The 12,973-nt window shown below is 56.7% G+C and overlaps 1 protein-coding gene across 13 annotated transcripts in view; it reads left to right on the top strand.

Moving 5' to 3' along the window:
• The first annotated feature begins 128 nt into the window (after window positions 1-128).
• Window positions 129-12,973, top strand: part of DNM2 (dynamin 2) — an 84,554-nt gene continuing 71,709 nt past the window's right edge. For 10 of the 13 annotated variants that reach the window (XM_047702492.1, XM_047702481.1, XM_047702475.1 and 7 more), the window contains exon 1: window positions 130-451. In XM_047702492.1, coding sequence (XP_047558448.1) covers window positions 291-451 — 161 coding nt within the window. In that variant the 5' untranslated portion in view covers window positions 130-290. Of the gene's footprint in view, window positions 452-12,973 lie in introns of all 13 variants that reach the window. The other 3 variants (XM_047702439.1, XM_047702380.1, XM_047702400.1) reach the window with 1 other exon arrangement.

Here is a 12,973-nt window from a genome sequence, read left to right as displayed (position 1 = left end):
GCCTATACCTCTCTTTCATTGGCTTGCATGTACGAGTGGCAGCGCGACCGGCCAATCGGGAGCGGCGTGAGGGCTTTGGGCGCAGCCCCGGGGCCCGGGCGGGAGGTCGCTCGGGTCGGGTGTCGTCTGAGAACCGGATGAGGCGGCGACTGTGAGGCCGAGCCGGGAGCGGGCGTCGCGCCGAGGCCCGGGCGGGCGGGGAGCAACGGCCGCGGACGCCGCGGGGCCGCGTCGTTAAGGGCCGGGGCAGGCGGGGAGCGCGGGGCGCTCGGGCCGGGGCCACCGGCGCAATGGGCAACCGCGGGATGGAAGAGCTGATCCCCCTGGTCAACAAGCTGCAGGACGCTTTCAGCTCCATCGGCCAGAGCTGCCACCTGGACCTGCCGCAGATCGCCGTGGTGGGCGGCCAGAGCGCCGGCAAGAGCTCGGTGCTCGAGAACTTCGTCGGCCGGTGAGCGAGCGCGGCGGCGACGGCGGGCGGGTGGCGGCCTAGGGCGCGGAGGGCGGACCGGGAATGGCGCGCCCTGCGCAGCCGGCGTAACTGCGGCGCTTGCGTGCCCGCGACGGGGACGGGGACGGGGACAGGGAGGCGGGCTCTGTGGGACGCCCTGGGCGGAGGGCTTCCTGCAGGGTCTGGGGATCCGGCTCATTCCCTTGGGGCGTCTCACCAACTGGGGGGCGTGGGCCAGGAAGTGCGGTGGACCGTCGCTGACTCTTCTGGACCCCAGCTTTCGTGGCTGAATTCTACCATCTGGTTGCCAGTGGGTCAGGGTTAGGTCCCTCTGTCTGTCCGAAACCTGCCAGCTAGATACCTATTGGTTCGACCCCTGTGGTCTGGCTGGCTGTTGATTTATCTGGAGCAGCCCCTGCCGTCTGGTTGGCTGTCTCTCTGTCCTGGAGAGAACTCCTTGCCACCACCATTTGGCTGTCCATCTGTCCAGTCCCTCAGGGCGGCCCCTGCTGCCTGGCTAGTTGTCTGGGGTGACCTGTGCTGTCTGGCCGCCGGTCCGTGCTCCTCGCAGACTTTAACACTTAGCCGTGCTTCTGTTGGGTTACTCTGGCTGGCCTCTGCAGCCTGACTTGGCTGGCTGGACCCTGCGGGACTCGGTTGTCTGGTTCTCCTAGGCTGACTCCAAAGCCTGGTCTCTGGCAAACGCTGGCTTCTCTCCCGAATGGATCCTTTTGTCTGTCTGTACAGGTGTCTGGCGTTATCTTAGTCTGCCCTTCAGTGCCCTGGCAAGCCCTGGCTGTCTGGCCGCACCTCTGCAGTAGCGAGGGGTGGTGGGAGCATGCAGAGGACAGGGAACTGAAGGATGAAACCTGAATTTCCCTGTTAGTTAGAAGTAGGACCCTGCGGGCGAACTTTCTGCAGGGTTCTTCCCCCGCCCTTGTCACAGTGCTCTGGGGCCCCAGAACACAGGCTAACCCCCGAGCGAAAGCCTGCAAATTGGGGGCCCTGGTTGGAGCCTGATAAGGCTTTTGGGCAGCCCTGGGAAGCCTCAGTTTACCCATTTGTCCAGTGGACAGACTCCGCTCTGTGGGCTGTTTCCAGGATTCAGGAAGCGGATGAATGAGAGCTGGACATGTGGCCTCCAGGGGTGTTCGGGTCTTTCCTCTCCCTTCCCCCGCTTCTTGTCCTTCTGCCTCCCAGATGGACTGTCACTTCTCCATTCTGGGAAGGACTCGATTTGTGCCTGTGGCTGCTGAATGATAACATCATAGTCATCGTTATATTACTGTGGTTGTTACCGGTGTTAAGGGGCCATGTCCCTGCGGCCGGCCCCAGGCTTTCTTTTGTCAGCATCTTGAACCCCGCAGTGCGCGAGGTGGAGGTTCTCTTATCCCCAGCTTAGGCACGAGCAGGGAGGTTCAGTAAAGACTCATCCTTGGCCCAAGGGCACCAGGCTAGGGCTCGTTGGAACCCAGCTGGGTGCCCAGCCCCACCCTGCCTTCCCGGAGGCCCGGAGTTTTGCTCTCAGCGGCATGAATTTCCTCCTTTGCTGCTCTGTCTCTGGCGCCTTGCCTGTTGTCCACTGTGGCGGAAAGGTGTGGACTTGGGGTCAGCTGGGCCTGGGCTGAGCCTTGGGCTGGGCTGTGGGCCCCTTTGCATGGTTATCTTCCTCCCTGCCCGGGCTTTCAGTGAGCACACAGCAAAGCTCTGTCCATGTCATTTGCCTTGTGACCTTGCACAGGTGGTTTGGCCTCTCTGAGCCTCAGTTTCCCCTCCTAAAAATGGGGTGACGAGTCCCTCGACAAGACTGTTGCTGTGATGCAGGGATATGGTGTGTTGAAAGTCCTTAACACAGTGTCTGGCGCACAGTAGGTCGACACGGACAGGCTGTTACTCCCCACACTGGTTCCTCTTATATCAGCAACAAAAACTAATCAGAATGAAAGTGTTTTGAGTTACACACTGGACTGCTTTGAAGCCTGATGAGGCCGACACTGCTATGATCCCACTTTACAGATCGGACAACTGAGGCTCAACAGAGCACTCGTGTTCAGGGCCATTCAGTGAGGAACTGGGGGCTCTAGGTTGGGGACCCGGGGTCTCTCTCCCCTGCCCACCTCCCCTCTGCCTCTCTGCCCCTCCCCTTTCTCTCTTACCCACCCTCCCAGGCACCTACAACTGAGTGGGCTCCTGTGGCAACCTGCTCCCAGAAGCCTGCAATGTGACCTTGGTCGTTAAGAGCATTAGTTCAGGGCCTGAGAACCAGACTTGTAAAAAAAGCTTCTTGGGTATGGGTTGCTCAAACAGAGCTAACTTCTTTTTATTTCTGGAGCGTGGGTAAGGTTTCTTAGCTACCAAGCCCTGCCTTAGGGGGACGGCAGGCAGGCCTCATTTTGAATGAGAACCTGTTTGCTTCTTTGGGCTGTGGACCCTTAACAGTGGACATCTTGGATGGTTTCAAGGAGCAAGCGAGAGAGTTTGTCAAGGGCCTGTGCCGGGGGGTCAGCACGGGCGTTGCTGTTTCATTGCCACCTCCTGTTGGTTTTCGAAGAATGTGGTCCGAGGGAGAATGGCCCAGTTAGCTCAGCCGGTACCAGTGGTTGCAGAGCGGCAGCCGGGGGCCCAGGCCAGCGTGCTGGTCTTTTTGTTTCACCTGCGTAGTGTTTAGAATCTTTTTTGTTTCTGATTAGCTGCCAGTATTTCTATTTTGCATCAGAATTCAGATTTTTGCAGTGCTTAGCTGCACACCTTTCGAGTGTAGTGGTGGTGCGCGTGGGCTCCGGGCCTTAGGCCTGACTTCCAGCGTGTTTGGGTGTGTGACTTTGGCCAAGTGGACTCAGGTTCCTTTTCTGTAAAACGGGGTGATAACTAGACCCTTCCCGGGGGGACTGCATGAGTTACTGGGTGTCGAGTGCATTGACCCTGTGCCCATAGCAACTGTTGTTACGATTATCGTATTCTGGCCTCCTTAGGCCCGAGTCTTGCTTGGCATGAGGTGCCACACTCCTCACTACTCCCTAATACCCGCCCAGGCGCATTTTACATTTGCCTGGCCCTGGAAACCTTTGAGGTTAAGACTCTTGGCTTGTCCGCCGTGTACTAGCATGTGGCCCCAAGAAGGGGGAAGGATGTGGCTCTCCAGGGACCCTGGTCTTTTAGCCTCAGCAGCCTAATGGAGGGAGGAGCTTGGGAAATTTTTCCTTGGGAGAAGAGGAGGAAGCTGAGGTTGAGGCCCCCAGCTCAGAATTTCCCCAGGGCTGGGCTTGATCCCGTGAGCCTTTCCCCTCTGAACCTCAGTATCCCCAGCTCGGGAATGGGGCTGTTAACAGTGTCCCCTCATGGGCCCCTTTCAGGTGACCAGATGGGTGTGTTTTACCTCTTAGGGAAGATAAAGTCATCTGGTGCCTGTCATTGAGGGTGGAGCGAGGACTAAATGCTCGAAAGGGTGTCCAGCACAGGAAAAGTGCTTAAAACGCTGTGCAGTTTTCATTTGTTCACTGAAAAATGTTTCGAGCACGCATACTCGTGTGTCCGGCCCTGTTCGGGGGCTGCAGACACGGCCCTGAGCAAGATACCAAAACCCCTGTGCTGGGGGGCAGATAAGAAAGGGAGCAGATAAGGAAGAAACAGGGTGGAAATGGGTAACTGTTAAGGACTAGAAGAGCAGGCTCTTGGAGAAGGCAGGGGCAAGTTAGGGCTTTAAATAGGAGGGGCCGGGGGGGGGGGGTGCCGTCAGGGAAGGCCTCTTTGAGAAAATGACATTTGAGCTAAGACTTAAGCAGGTGAGGGAAGAGCCACTGGTGGAGATTTGCTGGGGGGCATCTCCGGCTGTGGGAACAGCCAGTGCTAAGGCCCTGAGGTGGGCCTGCCTGCAGGCCAAGATAGCAGGACAGTCAGGGCAGATGAGATTAGCAGGTGCTGGGGTGGGGTGGGGTGGGGGGCCTGGGAAGGCTCTGAGCGGAGGGAAGGCTGTGGTGGCGCCATTCCAATCCTTCTGGACATGGTTCTGGGAAAGCTGAGGGCTCTTGCCTTTGATATTCAGCTTTACCTTGATTTTCTCAGTGAACAGCATTTGCCGGCTCACAGAGGGGTCCAGTGCCATTTTTCTTTTGACAAGACTCAGCTGCCCATGGGTCTTTACCATCTCCAGCCCCATTTCCATTTGGTCTTGAGTGACGTGTCCCTCCAGGAGACATGGCCGCACCAGGCTGCCTGGCACACAGTGGGTGCGGGACAGATACCTGTCAGATGACTGTTGGCTGCTCCCGCCCCTGCCAGACTGAGGGCATGTGCATGCCCGGAAGGCATGTGCCTTCACAGTCATAGGTGTTTGAAGCTGCTTGGAAAATGACAGCCTTTCTCCTTGCAGAGCAAAACTAAAGTTCCTTTGCCTGTGTGGTCAGTAGTACTTGGGCGAGCCTGAATGGGGAGCGTCCAAAGGCGCCCGTAGGAATGTGGCTGTCCCTATCACAGGTCCACTGAATGACCTCACTTCTCCGGGCCTCACTTCACACATCTGGAGAATGGGGTTCAGAATGTTCCCTCTCCCTTGGGAGCGGGCTGAGGCTCAAATGAGCTAATCCTTGTGAAATAGGAGAGCCCTGTATTTTGCAAAAGCCCCAGGTGAGGACTCACCATCAGTTAATTTCTTTTTCCGCAAAGAAAAGGAATTTGTAATTACTTTGTTTATATAAAACCACCTTATTTTAGCAGAACCATAAATTGAGTACCTCTCGTGCGGCGGGTCTCTTTCTGTCTTTGGGCCGGCAGGGATCCACCCGGGACCCTCCACTGAGCCAGATCCAGAAATGCTAGCGGGGGGCCTCTTACTGGTGCGTTGCTAAGTGGAAATGGTGGCTGGGGTCAGATACTTGGTGTGAGAGTCATTTATGCTCACTTAGCCTGTGGTGGTGGGAGATGGGGAGCAAAAATGCCCCACAGTAGCAAATTGGCTAGACAGGGTGTTGGACACCCAGCTATGAAATAGCTACTGGGGAGCGAGAAGAGGATTTAAGGGTCCGGAAGGCTGTGTGAGACCTGTTCGTTTCCCGGACCCAGCCGAGGTGTGCTCTCGTCTGGTTCAAAGCAGTTGTATTTTCGGAGCAAAGAGCCTGGGAAGGTGTATGCCGCCAGAAAGCCACCCCCCCATGTGGGTGGTCTCCCCTTATAGTTCTTGGTTTGGTTTTGCATGTTCGGGTTATGTTTATGGCCGGGAAGACAGATTTCTCCAGAGCTGAGCTCCGGGCGGCCGAGGGCTTTCTCAGACTTACTTGTCCAGGGATACTGGCCCTCACTAGGTACCAGCAGTGAGCTGGTCGTTTCCGGCTGAGGGCAGAGGCCGAGCCTGTGGACAGTTCAAGATTGAGGGTTTTCAGAGCTCACGCCGACGGAAGGGAACCACGTGTCTTGCCAGGTGTTTGCATTTGGGTCAGAGCCACATCTGCCAGGCTCTTGACGGATTTGAGTGGAAATGCCGAAATTACAGGGCCCTCAATTGCAAGAAAAAATGGGAACATCAGCGAACCCTTAATTTACTGGCGTTGCTAACCACATGCTGTAATTAAGCCCTTATTGTGTGAAAGCTTTGGGAAAATGCAAGCCAATAATGAGATATTTACAGGGCATTAGCTCCCATCCGAATAAAAGACAAATTGCCTTGCCTCTGAAGCAAGATGGCCCAGGAGAGAAAAGACTCCGCTTCTGGGTGCGTTTCGGGTTCCTGTTAATATTGGCAGTGAGGTCCCTGATGGGTGCTGGAGATTTTCCCTCCCAGAGTCACCCTCAGCTTGAACAGGGAGCTGGGTGACTCCTGGCTTCACCCGCTGCTGGATGTTTATGACCCGGTAGGAGGTGATGTTTGTTTAGCATCGCTCTGTGTCCTCCCCTGGGGATTTCTGTCCAAAAATTGATCATGTGGTCCTGGCAGCCCTGGGCTGCTGCTCTTAGCATCCTTGCTTTGCAAAGGTGAGGAAACTGAGGCCAGAGAGGGGAACTGACTTGAAGTCACGCAGGGAGGAGTGCAGGAGCTGGACGGTGAACTGGGCACATCTCCTCCAGAGCCGGGTGCTCAGGGACATTAGGGGTGGGAAGGCATGGAGTAGACAGTGGACGCCATAGCCCTTGTGTCCAAGGAGGGGGCTGAGGGGACAGTGGAGCAGCTTCTCGCTCCCAGCATCCTTTGAGGCTGTTAGCCGCGTGTCCAGCCGCACTGGGTCCAGGAGCACCTCCCCTGCCAGGTGCTGGGAGTCCCGCGGGGACCAGGATGGACAGAGATTGGGTGAACAGTTATAAGAACAATTTTCTGAACATGAAGTGCGGCGACGATGGTCGGGGGACAGAGAGAGCAGGCTGGGTGGGGGCTGCTTCAGACAGGGGCTCTGTGGGTGCCCTGCAATGCAGCGGGCCGCTTGAAGACCTGGGGGCAGAGTGTCCCTTGCAGGCGGAAGGGCGGGCACGGAGGGCCCCGCATCCCGGCTTTCCGGGTCGCTGCTGCGCTCTTGGAGAGGGGGCTGAGATGCTGGCCTGAACCAGCAGGCACGAGACGGTCAGGAGCGGGCCCGTGGGAGGCCTGCTTTCCCTAAACTTTCATTACGCAAGTAGGACACCGAAGGCCAAATTCTCGTGAAAAGGGAACTGATGAGGAAGAACATGCTTCAGCCCCGTCTCGTCCTCCCGGCTCCACAGGGAGCCCCGTCGTCAGGTTGGGGTGGATCCTGCCAGACCCCTCTTGTGTGTTTTTGTCCAGAAATCCCTGCCGGAACCTGTGGAAAATCTGAGCCCTGCCAGCAGTTGTTTTTTTTTTTTTTTAATTTTTTAAAAAGATTTTATTTATTTATTTGACAGAGAGAGATCACAAGTAGGCAGAGAGGCAGGCGGGGGGGCGGGTGGAAGCAGACTCCCCACTGAGCAGAGAGCCCGATGCGGGGCTCAATCCCAGGACCCGGAGACCATGACCTGAGCTGAAGGCAGAGGCCCAACCCACTGAGCCACCCAGGCGCCCCAGCAGTTGGTTCTTTTTCAGTGTGCCTGCTTTCTAGAACTGAGACCACCCCAGTCACATAGTGTGGCAACTTGCTTTCTGGCCACTTAACACATCCCAGAGGTCTTTCTGTGTTGGAGCATCTGTCACTGCTGCTTGGAGTTTCCTGATGGCCCCAGAGGGCTAAGGAATGGAGGAAGGAGGCCAGCGGGAGTTGCCGTGACTGTCCCTGTGAGAAGTGGCGGCACCCTCCATGTGTGTCATCCATGCTGGGGCCTTGGCACCGGGCGCCTTTCTCACTTTGGGGCCGGTCGGTGCTCCATCCCTGTTAACTGGTGAGGAGACTGAGTCAGAGAGGCCTGCCCAGGGATGTTGGAGCTGTGGGTGTCCAGACTTGAACCCAGAACCTTGACCTTCATGGGAGGCCTCCCCGGGGCCTGCTGGCCTGGACCTGGAGTGGCACCCTCAACCTGTGGCCCAACTTCCGAGGGTCGAGTTTTCACTCTTCCTGCCCTGTTTGTCCTGCACCATGGCCTCAAGAGATTTCTAGAACGAGGCCAAGTGTCGAATAAACCAACCCCCCAGGTCCTCGCAGTGCCCACCGGCGGGCCCAGTACCGCACCTCAGGTGCTTGATGAGCGTCCCTCAGTGGGCTTTGGGGGTGGCCCTGGGCTTCCTCCCACACCGAACAGACTTTCCACATCCTCAACGTGCTTCCCGTGTGCCAGGCGCAGAGCACTGTCTGTGTGTCCTTTGGGGACGGCCCCATCTTACAGAGGAGGCAGCTGGGGCAGGAGGCATGCAGCTGGGGGTGTCCAAGTCCCCGCACTTGCCCACGGATTCAGTCAGTCAGTATTTGGCCCCGGGGGAGAATGGCGCCCCCCTAGCAAGTGGCAGAGGCTGGAATTGAATGGGGGTGTTGCTGTGAGTGAGCCCCCAGAGCTGCTTGTCCTCTCGGGAGGCACAGTGACAAGGGGTGTGGAGGCACGTGGAAGACACAGGTTCTGATAGGGAGCCTTGGGGCGGAAGTGGTGGTCAGGGAATGCTTCCTGGAGGAGGCATAGGTCTTTCCATTAAGGTGAGGAGAATGGGCAGGAGTTGGCATTCCTTTGAATTCATACTGTGCCCATCCTGCCTGGCTGTGGGCCCCAGCTTGTGGCTTGAGCCCTGTTCATTGGTGCTGTCTTTTCTGTCCTTTTCTTTTTTCTTTCTTCCTTTTTTTTTTTTCGGCTTTTTAAGTTTTTTTAATTTTAATTCTAGTTAGTTAACATACAGTGTTACATTGCTTTCAGGTGTGCAGTATCGCGTCCGTCCCAACACTGGGCACTCATCCTGACACGCACCCTCCTTCATCCCCCTTCTTCTTGGTCGCGGCGGTGTAGTGGGCAGGGTACCAAGGCACCTTGGATATTTGCCAGCCTCTGGGGGTGGATGCTGAGGCTCTTCCTGGTCATCTAGTCCCAGGATTTGCACGTGGGCAGGGGCACCTGCACAGCATGTGGGAGAGGAGTGCGGTGGCCAGTGCGGGGTGTGTGGTCCTCCCCTCCCCCCCGGCGTGGTGGTCAAGACACCATCACGGAGCCGCTTCCCTGGGGTTGGTTTGGGACTGGTCAGCAGGTCCTCCCCCTTACGCTTCACCCTGCTCTTCCCCTTTAGCTCAGTCTGACTGAGAATAGCCGCCTGCACCCTGGTTCCTCGGGTCCTGCCCTCAACCCCCACGCGCTCTGGGTGCCCGTGGACCCCTGAGTCGGGGCACATCCCTCCTCTGGCACAACCTGCCCTGGCTCCCGCCTCCCTCCCAACTTCTGTGCTCCCCCCCACCTCCTGCCCTCCCCTTCTCCCAGTCTCCCCCCCTTCATCCCTCCAGCCACACAGCCTGCTCCTGGAACCCCCCAGGCTCACTCTCATCTGAGGCCTCGTTTTCCATTACTTGCATCTCCTCTTTGTCCAGAGTTCTGTGTGACCTGCCTGCAGGTCTCTTCTTGGGTCCCTGAGGAAAGCTCCCTTCTCTGCGAGGCCAGCCCTTACCTACCCTGGCTCACACTGGGCCTGGCACTCTCTCAGACCCCCTTCCCTGACGTGTTTTCTTCTGAGCTCTTCTTAGCACCTGAAATTATTTTCGTTGTTTTGGCTCTTTCTCTGTCCACACCACCTGTGCCCCTCCCCCCCAACCCCCAATAGAATGGCAGGTTCTCACGGGCAGGAAATTTTGTCTGTGTGTTCCTTGCTGTCATGCTAGTAGTAGGAGCATGCGTATTTGTTGAATGAATGTCCCTAGAAATCAGAATTGGATCAGTTTGACTACACAGACATTCATTGAGAAAAGGGGCTGGAGGACGGGGCTGGGACTCCCTGCTGGGGCTCACAGTGGAGAGTGGGGCGTGGGCTGCTCCAAGGGGGCCAGAAGCACGCGCATCTTCTTCATGGGCAGGACTGTGATTTGTCCTGTGGACACTGAGTAATGACAGTACTGTACTGAGACCCCAGGGCCAATCAAGCTCGGATGTCTGTCTGGGCTGACTTACCCAGGCGTCACAGGGGCCCCCACCCTAGGCTGGGGCAATGGAAGCCCCACAAACCTTCCAGTGAGCCGCCCCCTTAACTCTTGCTTTGTACCTGGCTGTCAGGCAGGAGTGGGGACAACTCTGCCCGGCACGTTCACCACGGGAGCCCCGTGGTGAGCTCTGAAGCTCTTTTTTTTTTTTTTTTTTTTTAAAGATTTTATTTATTTATTTGACAGAGAGAGATCACAAGTAGACAAAGAGGCAGGCGGAGAGGGAGAGAGGGAAGCAGGCTCCCCGCTGAGCAAAAAGCCCGATGCGGGGCTCGATCCCAGGACCCTGAGATCATGACCCGAGCCGAAGGCAGCGGCCTAACCCACTGAGCCACCCAGGCGCCCCAGCTCTGAAGCTCTTAAGGCAGGATGCCCGAGTCCCCACTTGGACCAGGGCAGAACTGTGGAAAGAGAGCCACTGGGGGTCGTCCTCCCATAGGGAGCTAGGGGGAGAGGTCGTAAAATACCAGCATCCCTCCCTAGACCAGCTTAAACCTCCCAGGGGATTCTGGTCATGAGCCATAGCATGGAAAACCCGTGCTCTGTAACGGGAGACGACTTCTGGCTAAACTTGAACCTGCTCGGATTGTAGACCCGCAGGGTATGGACAGGTGGCCAGCAGAGCTGCCCAGCCCCTCTGGTGACACCCCCACGCCCAGATGGAGGAGGAGGAGGAGGAGGCGTCCTGGAGACTCTGCCACGTGATACATTTTTCCCAGCGATAAGAGTCTAAACGGACCGGCAGGCTGGCTGGCGAGCAGAGGAGGCAGGAACAGTCCCAGCTGGGGTGACAGCCGTCTGCTGGGTGATACACCCTGGCACGGCCAGGCCAGCCCCGGAGGACGCCCCTGTGGTGGGCCTGGGACACAGCCCTGCCTGTCTCAGGCCATCGGGCCTCTGTGTTCTCTGCTGATGGGGAGGGTTCCTCCGGATGGCCACAGCCTCCTTGTCCAGGAGGCTCACAGCTGGCCCGGTAGCCAGGGAGCCAGTGGTTTTGAGGATGATGCCTTCAGACATTGTTCTTTCGCTCCGCGGCAGGGCAACAGAGTGCCAGGGTTCTCTAAATCAGGATTGGGGGACTGCGACCAGAGACGGGGAGCCACCCACTCAGCCTGAGGGAGCCTTCCTGTGGTTTGAGTCGGCTCGTCTTGTCTTGCAACACTGAGTTCCCCTCGTCTGGGGGGAAGCCGTTCTGACGGAAGTCCAGCCTCTGGCGTCTGTCCTGCCGACACCTGCCACCGGCGCTGCCAGGCCTCGGTCACCGGAAGGGGGGCCTCCGGGCGCGCAGCTGGCCAAGGAGGGAGGCTCCCCCCGGAACACACTGCCAGCACCAGCGGAACATGACACGTTGGCTTGAGTTTTCAGTTCTTTCCAAGTTTAAGATTTATTTGTTCATTGTGAGGTAAGAGTCATTCCTTTAGGGCGTACCCGGAGTAAGGTAGAGGTTCCTGTGGCCCATTCCCCCCAGTGCCATTAGAAGCCCATGTTTCCTGCCAGAATGTGGTCCGCCTCAAGCCAAATTCCCGCTCTTCACGGTTTGGAGGAGTTTTTGCCTTTGTTTTGCTTGTAATACATTTTTTATATTGGAACAATTTTAGATTGACCAAGTTAAGAAGAACAAGTTTGTTGTTGTTGTTGTTGTTTTTTAATGATTTTATTTACTTGGGTGGGAGAGAGAGAGAGAGAGAGAGAGAGAACGAGTGGGGGGAGGGGCAGAAGGAGAAGCAGACTGGGCTGAGTAGGCAGCCGACCTGGGGCTCGATCCCAGGATCTTGTGATCGTGACCTGAGCCAAAGCTGGTCGCTTAGCTGACTGAGCCACCCAGGTGCCCCGAAAATAAACCAGTTTTAAGTTTAAAGGAACAAAGACAGTAGCAAGAGTGCCCATGTAGCCACTGCCCCATGGTACGTGGGTGCCTCAAACTGAGAAATGAACCTTGGTAGGTTGTTATCATTAAGGAAAGCCAGATTTATTGCAGATTTCTCCAGCTTTCCCCACTGTGTCCTTTTTCTGCCCAGGACCCCAGCTGGGATGCCACGCTGCAGGCCAGTCGTCCCCTCCTCCGGAGTCTCTGCTGGTCTGTGACCGCACCACCCTCTTTGCTTGGTTTTCATGCCTTTGGCATTTGATAGAATGTCCTTCAGTTTGGGTTTTTCTGGTATTTCCATGATGAGATGGGGGCTCCAGGTTTGGGGAGAAGAACACAGAGGTAAGGAGCCCTTCCCTCCACATCCTTTCGGGTCCATCACCCCTGACAGGTCTTCCCATGGGTGATCCTAACCTTGATCTCTTGGTCAAGGCGGTGTCTGTCAGCTTTCCCCGCAGTGGTTCACTCTTTTTTTCTCCTTTTCTTTCTTTTTTTTTTTATTTAAAGATTTTTATTTATTTATTTGACAGAGAGAGATCACAAGCAGACGGAGAGGCAGGCAGAGAGAGAGAGAGAGGGAAGCAGGCTTCTTGCTGAGCAGAGAGCCCGATGTGGGACTCGATCCCAGGACCCCGAGATCACGACCTGAGCCGAAGGCAGCGGCTTAACCCACTGAGTCACCCAGGCGCCCTTTTTCTCCTTTTCATACACCATCCTTTGGAAGCCTCAAAGGTGGTTCTTGATGGCTTAAATCGGTAGTATGTTCAATATGGCACCAAGTTCCAAAATTCCAGAATGGTTGGAGAGGGAGGCCTTGCTCCCTGTCTGCCCTGCAGCCAGTGCCCTCACAGCTCACTGCTCTGCTCCCCGGGGGCGTGTGCCCGCCTGGGCTCCGGACCGACAGAAGCAAACGTGTGTGTTGGTTCTCCCTTCCCCCTGCACAGCTTTACACCCTAGTCAGAGCGGTGAGCTTGTTACTGGACAGTGTTTCTTGGAGATCTCCCCGCACCGGCAGGAGGAGCGCCTGCTCGCCCCTCGGCTTGTGTCCCATCCTGCAGGTATCATTTACATAGAGTCACCGTTTTTAGCATAAAGTTGTTTCGACCGACAAGCAGGCTTGTG

Source organism: Lutra lutra, chromosome 1, assembly GCF_902655055.1.
Source record: "Lutra lutra chromosome 1, mLutLut1.2, whole genome shotgun sequence".
Classification (NCBI taxonomy): Eukaryota; Metazoa; Chordata; class Mammalia; order Carnivora; family Mustelidae; genus Lutra; species Lutra lutra.
This window is presented reverse-complemented; position numbering and strand designations above follow the sequence as displayed.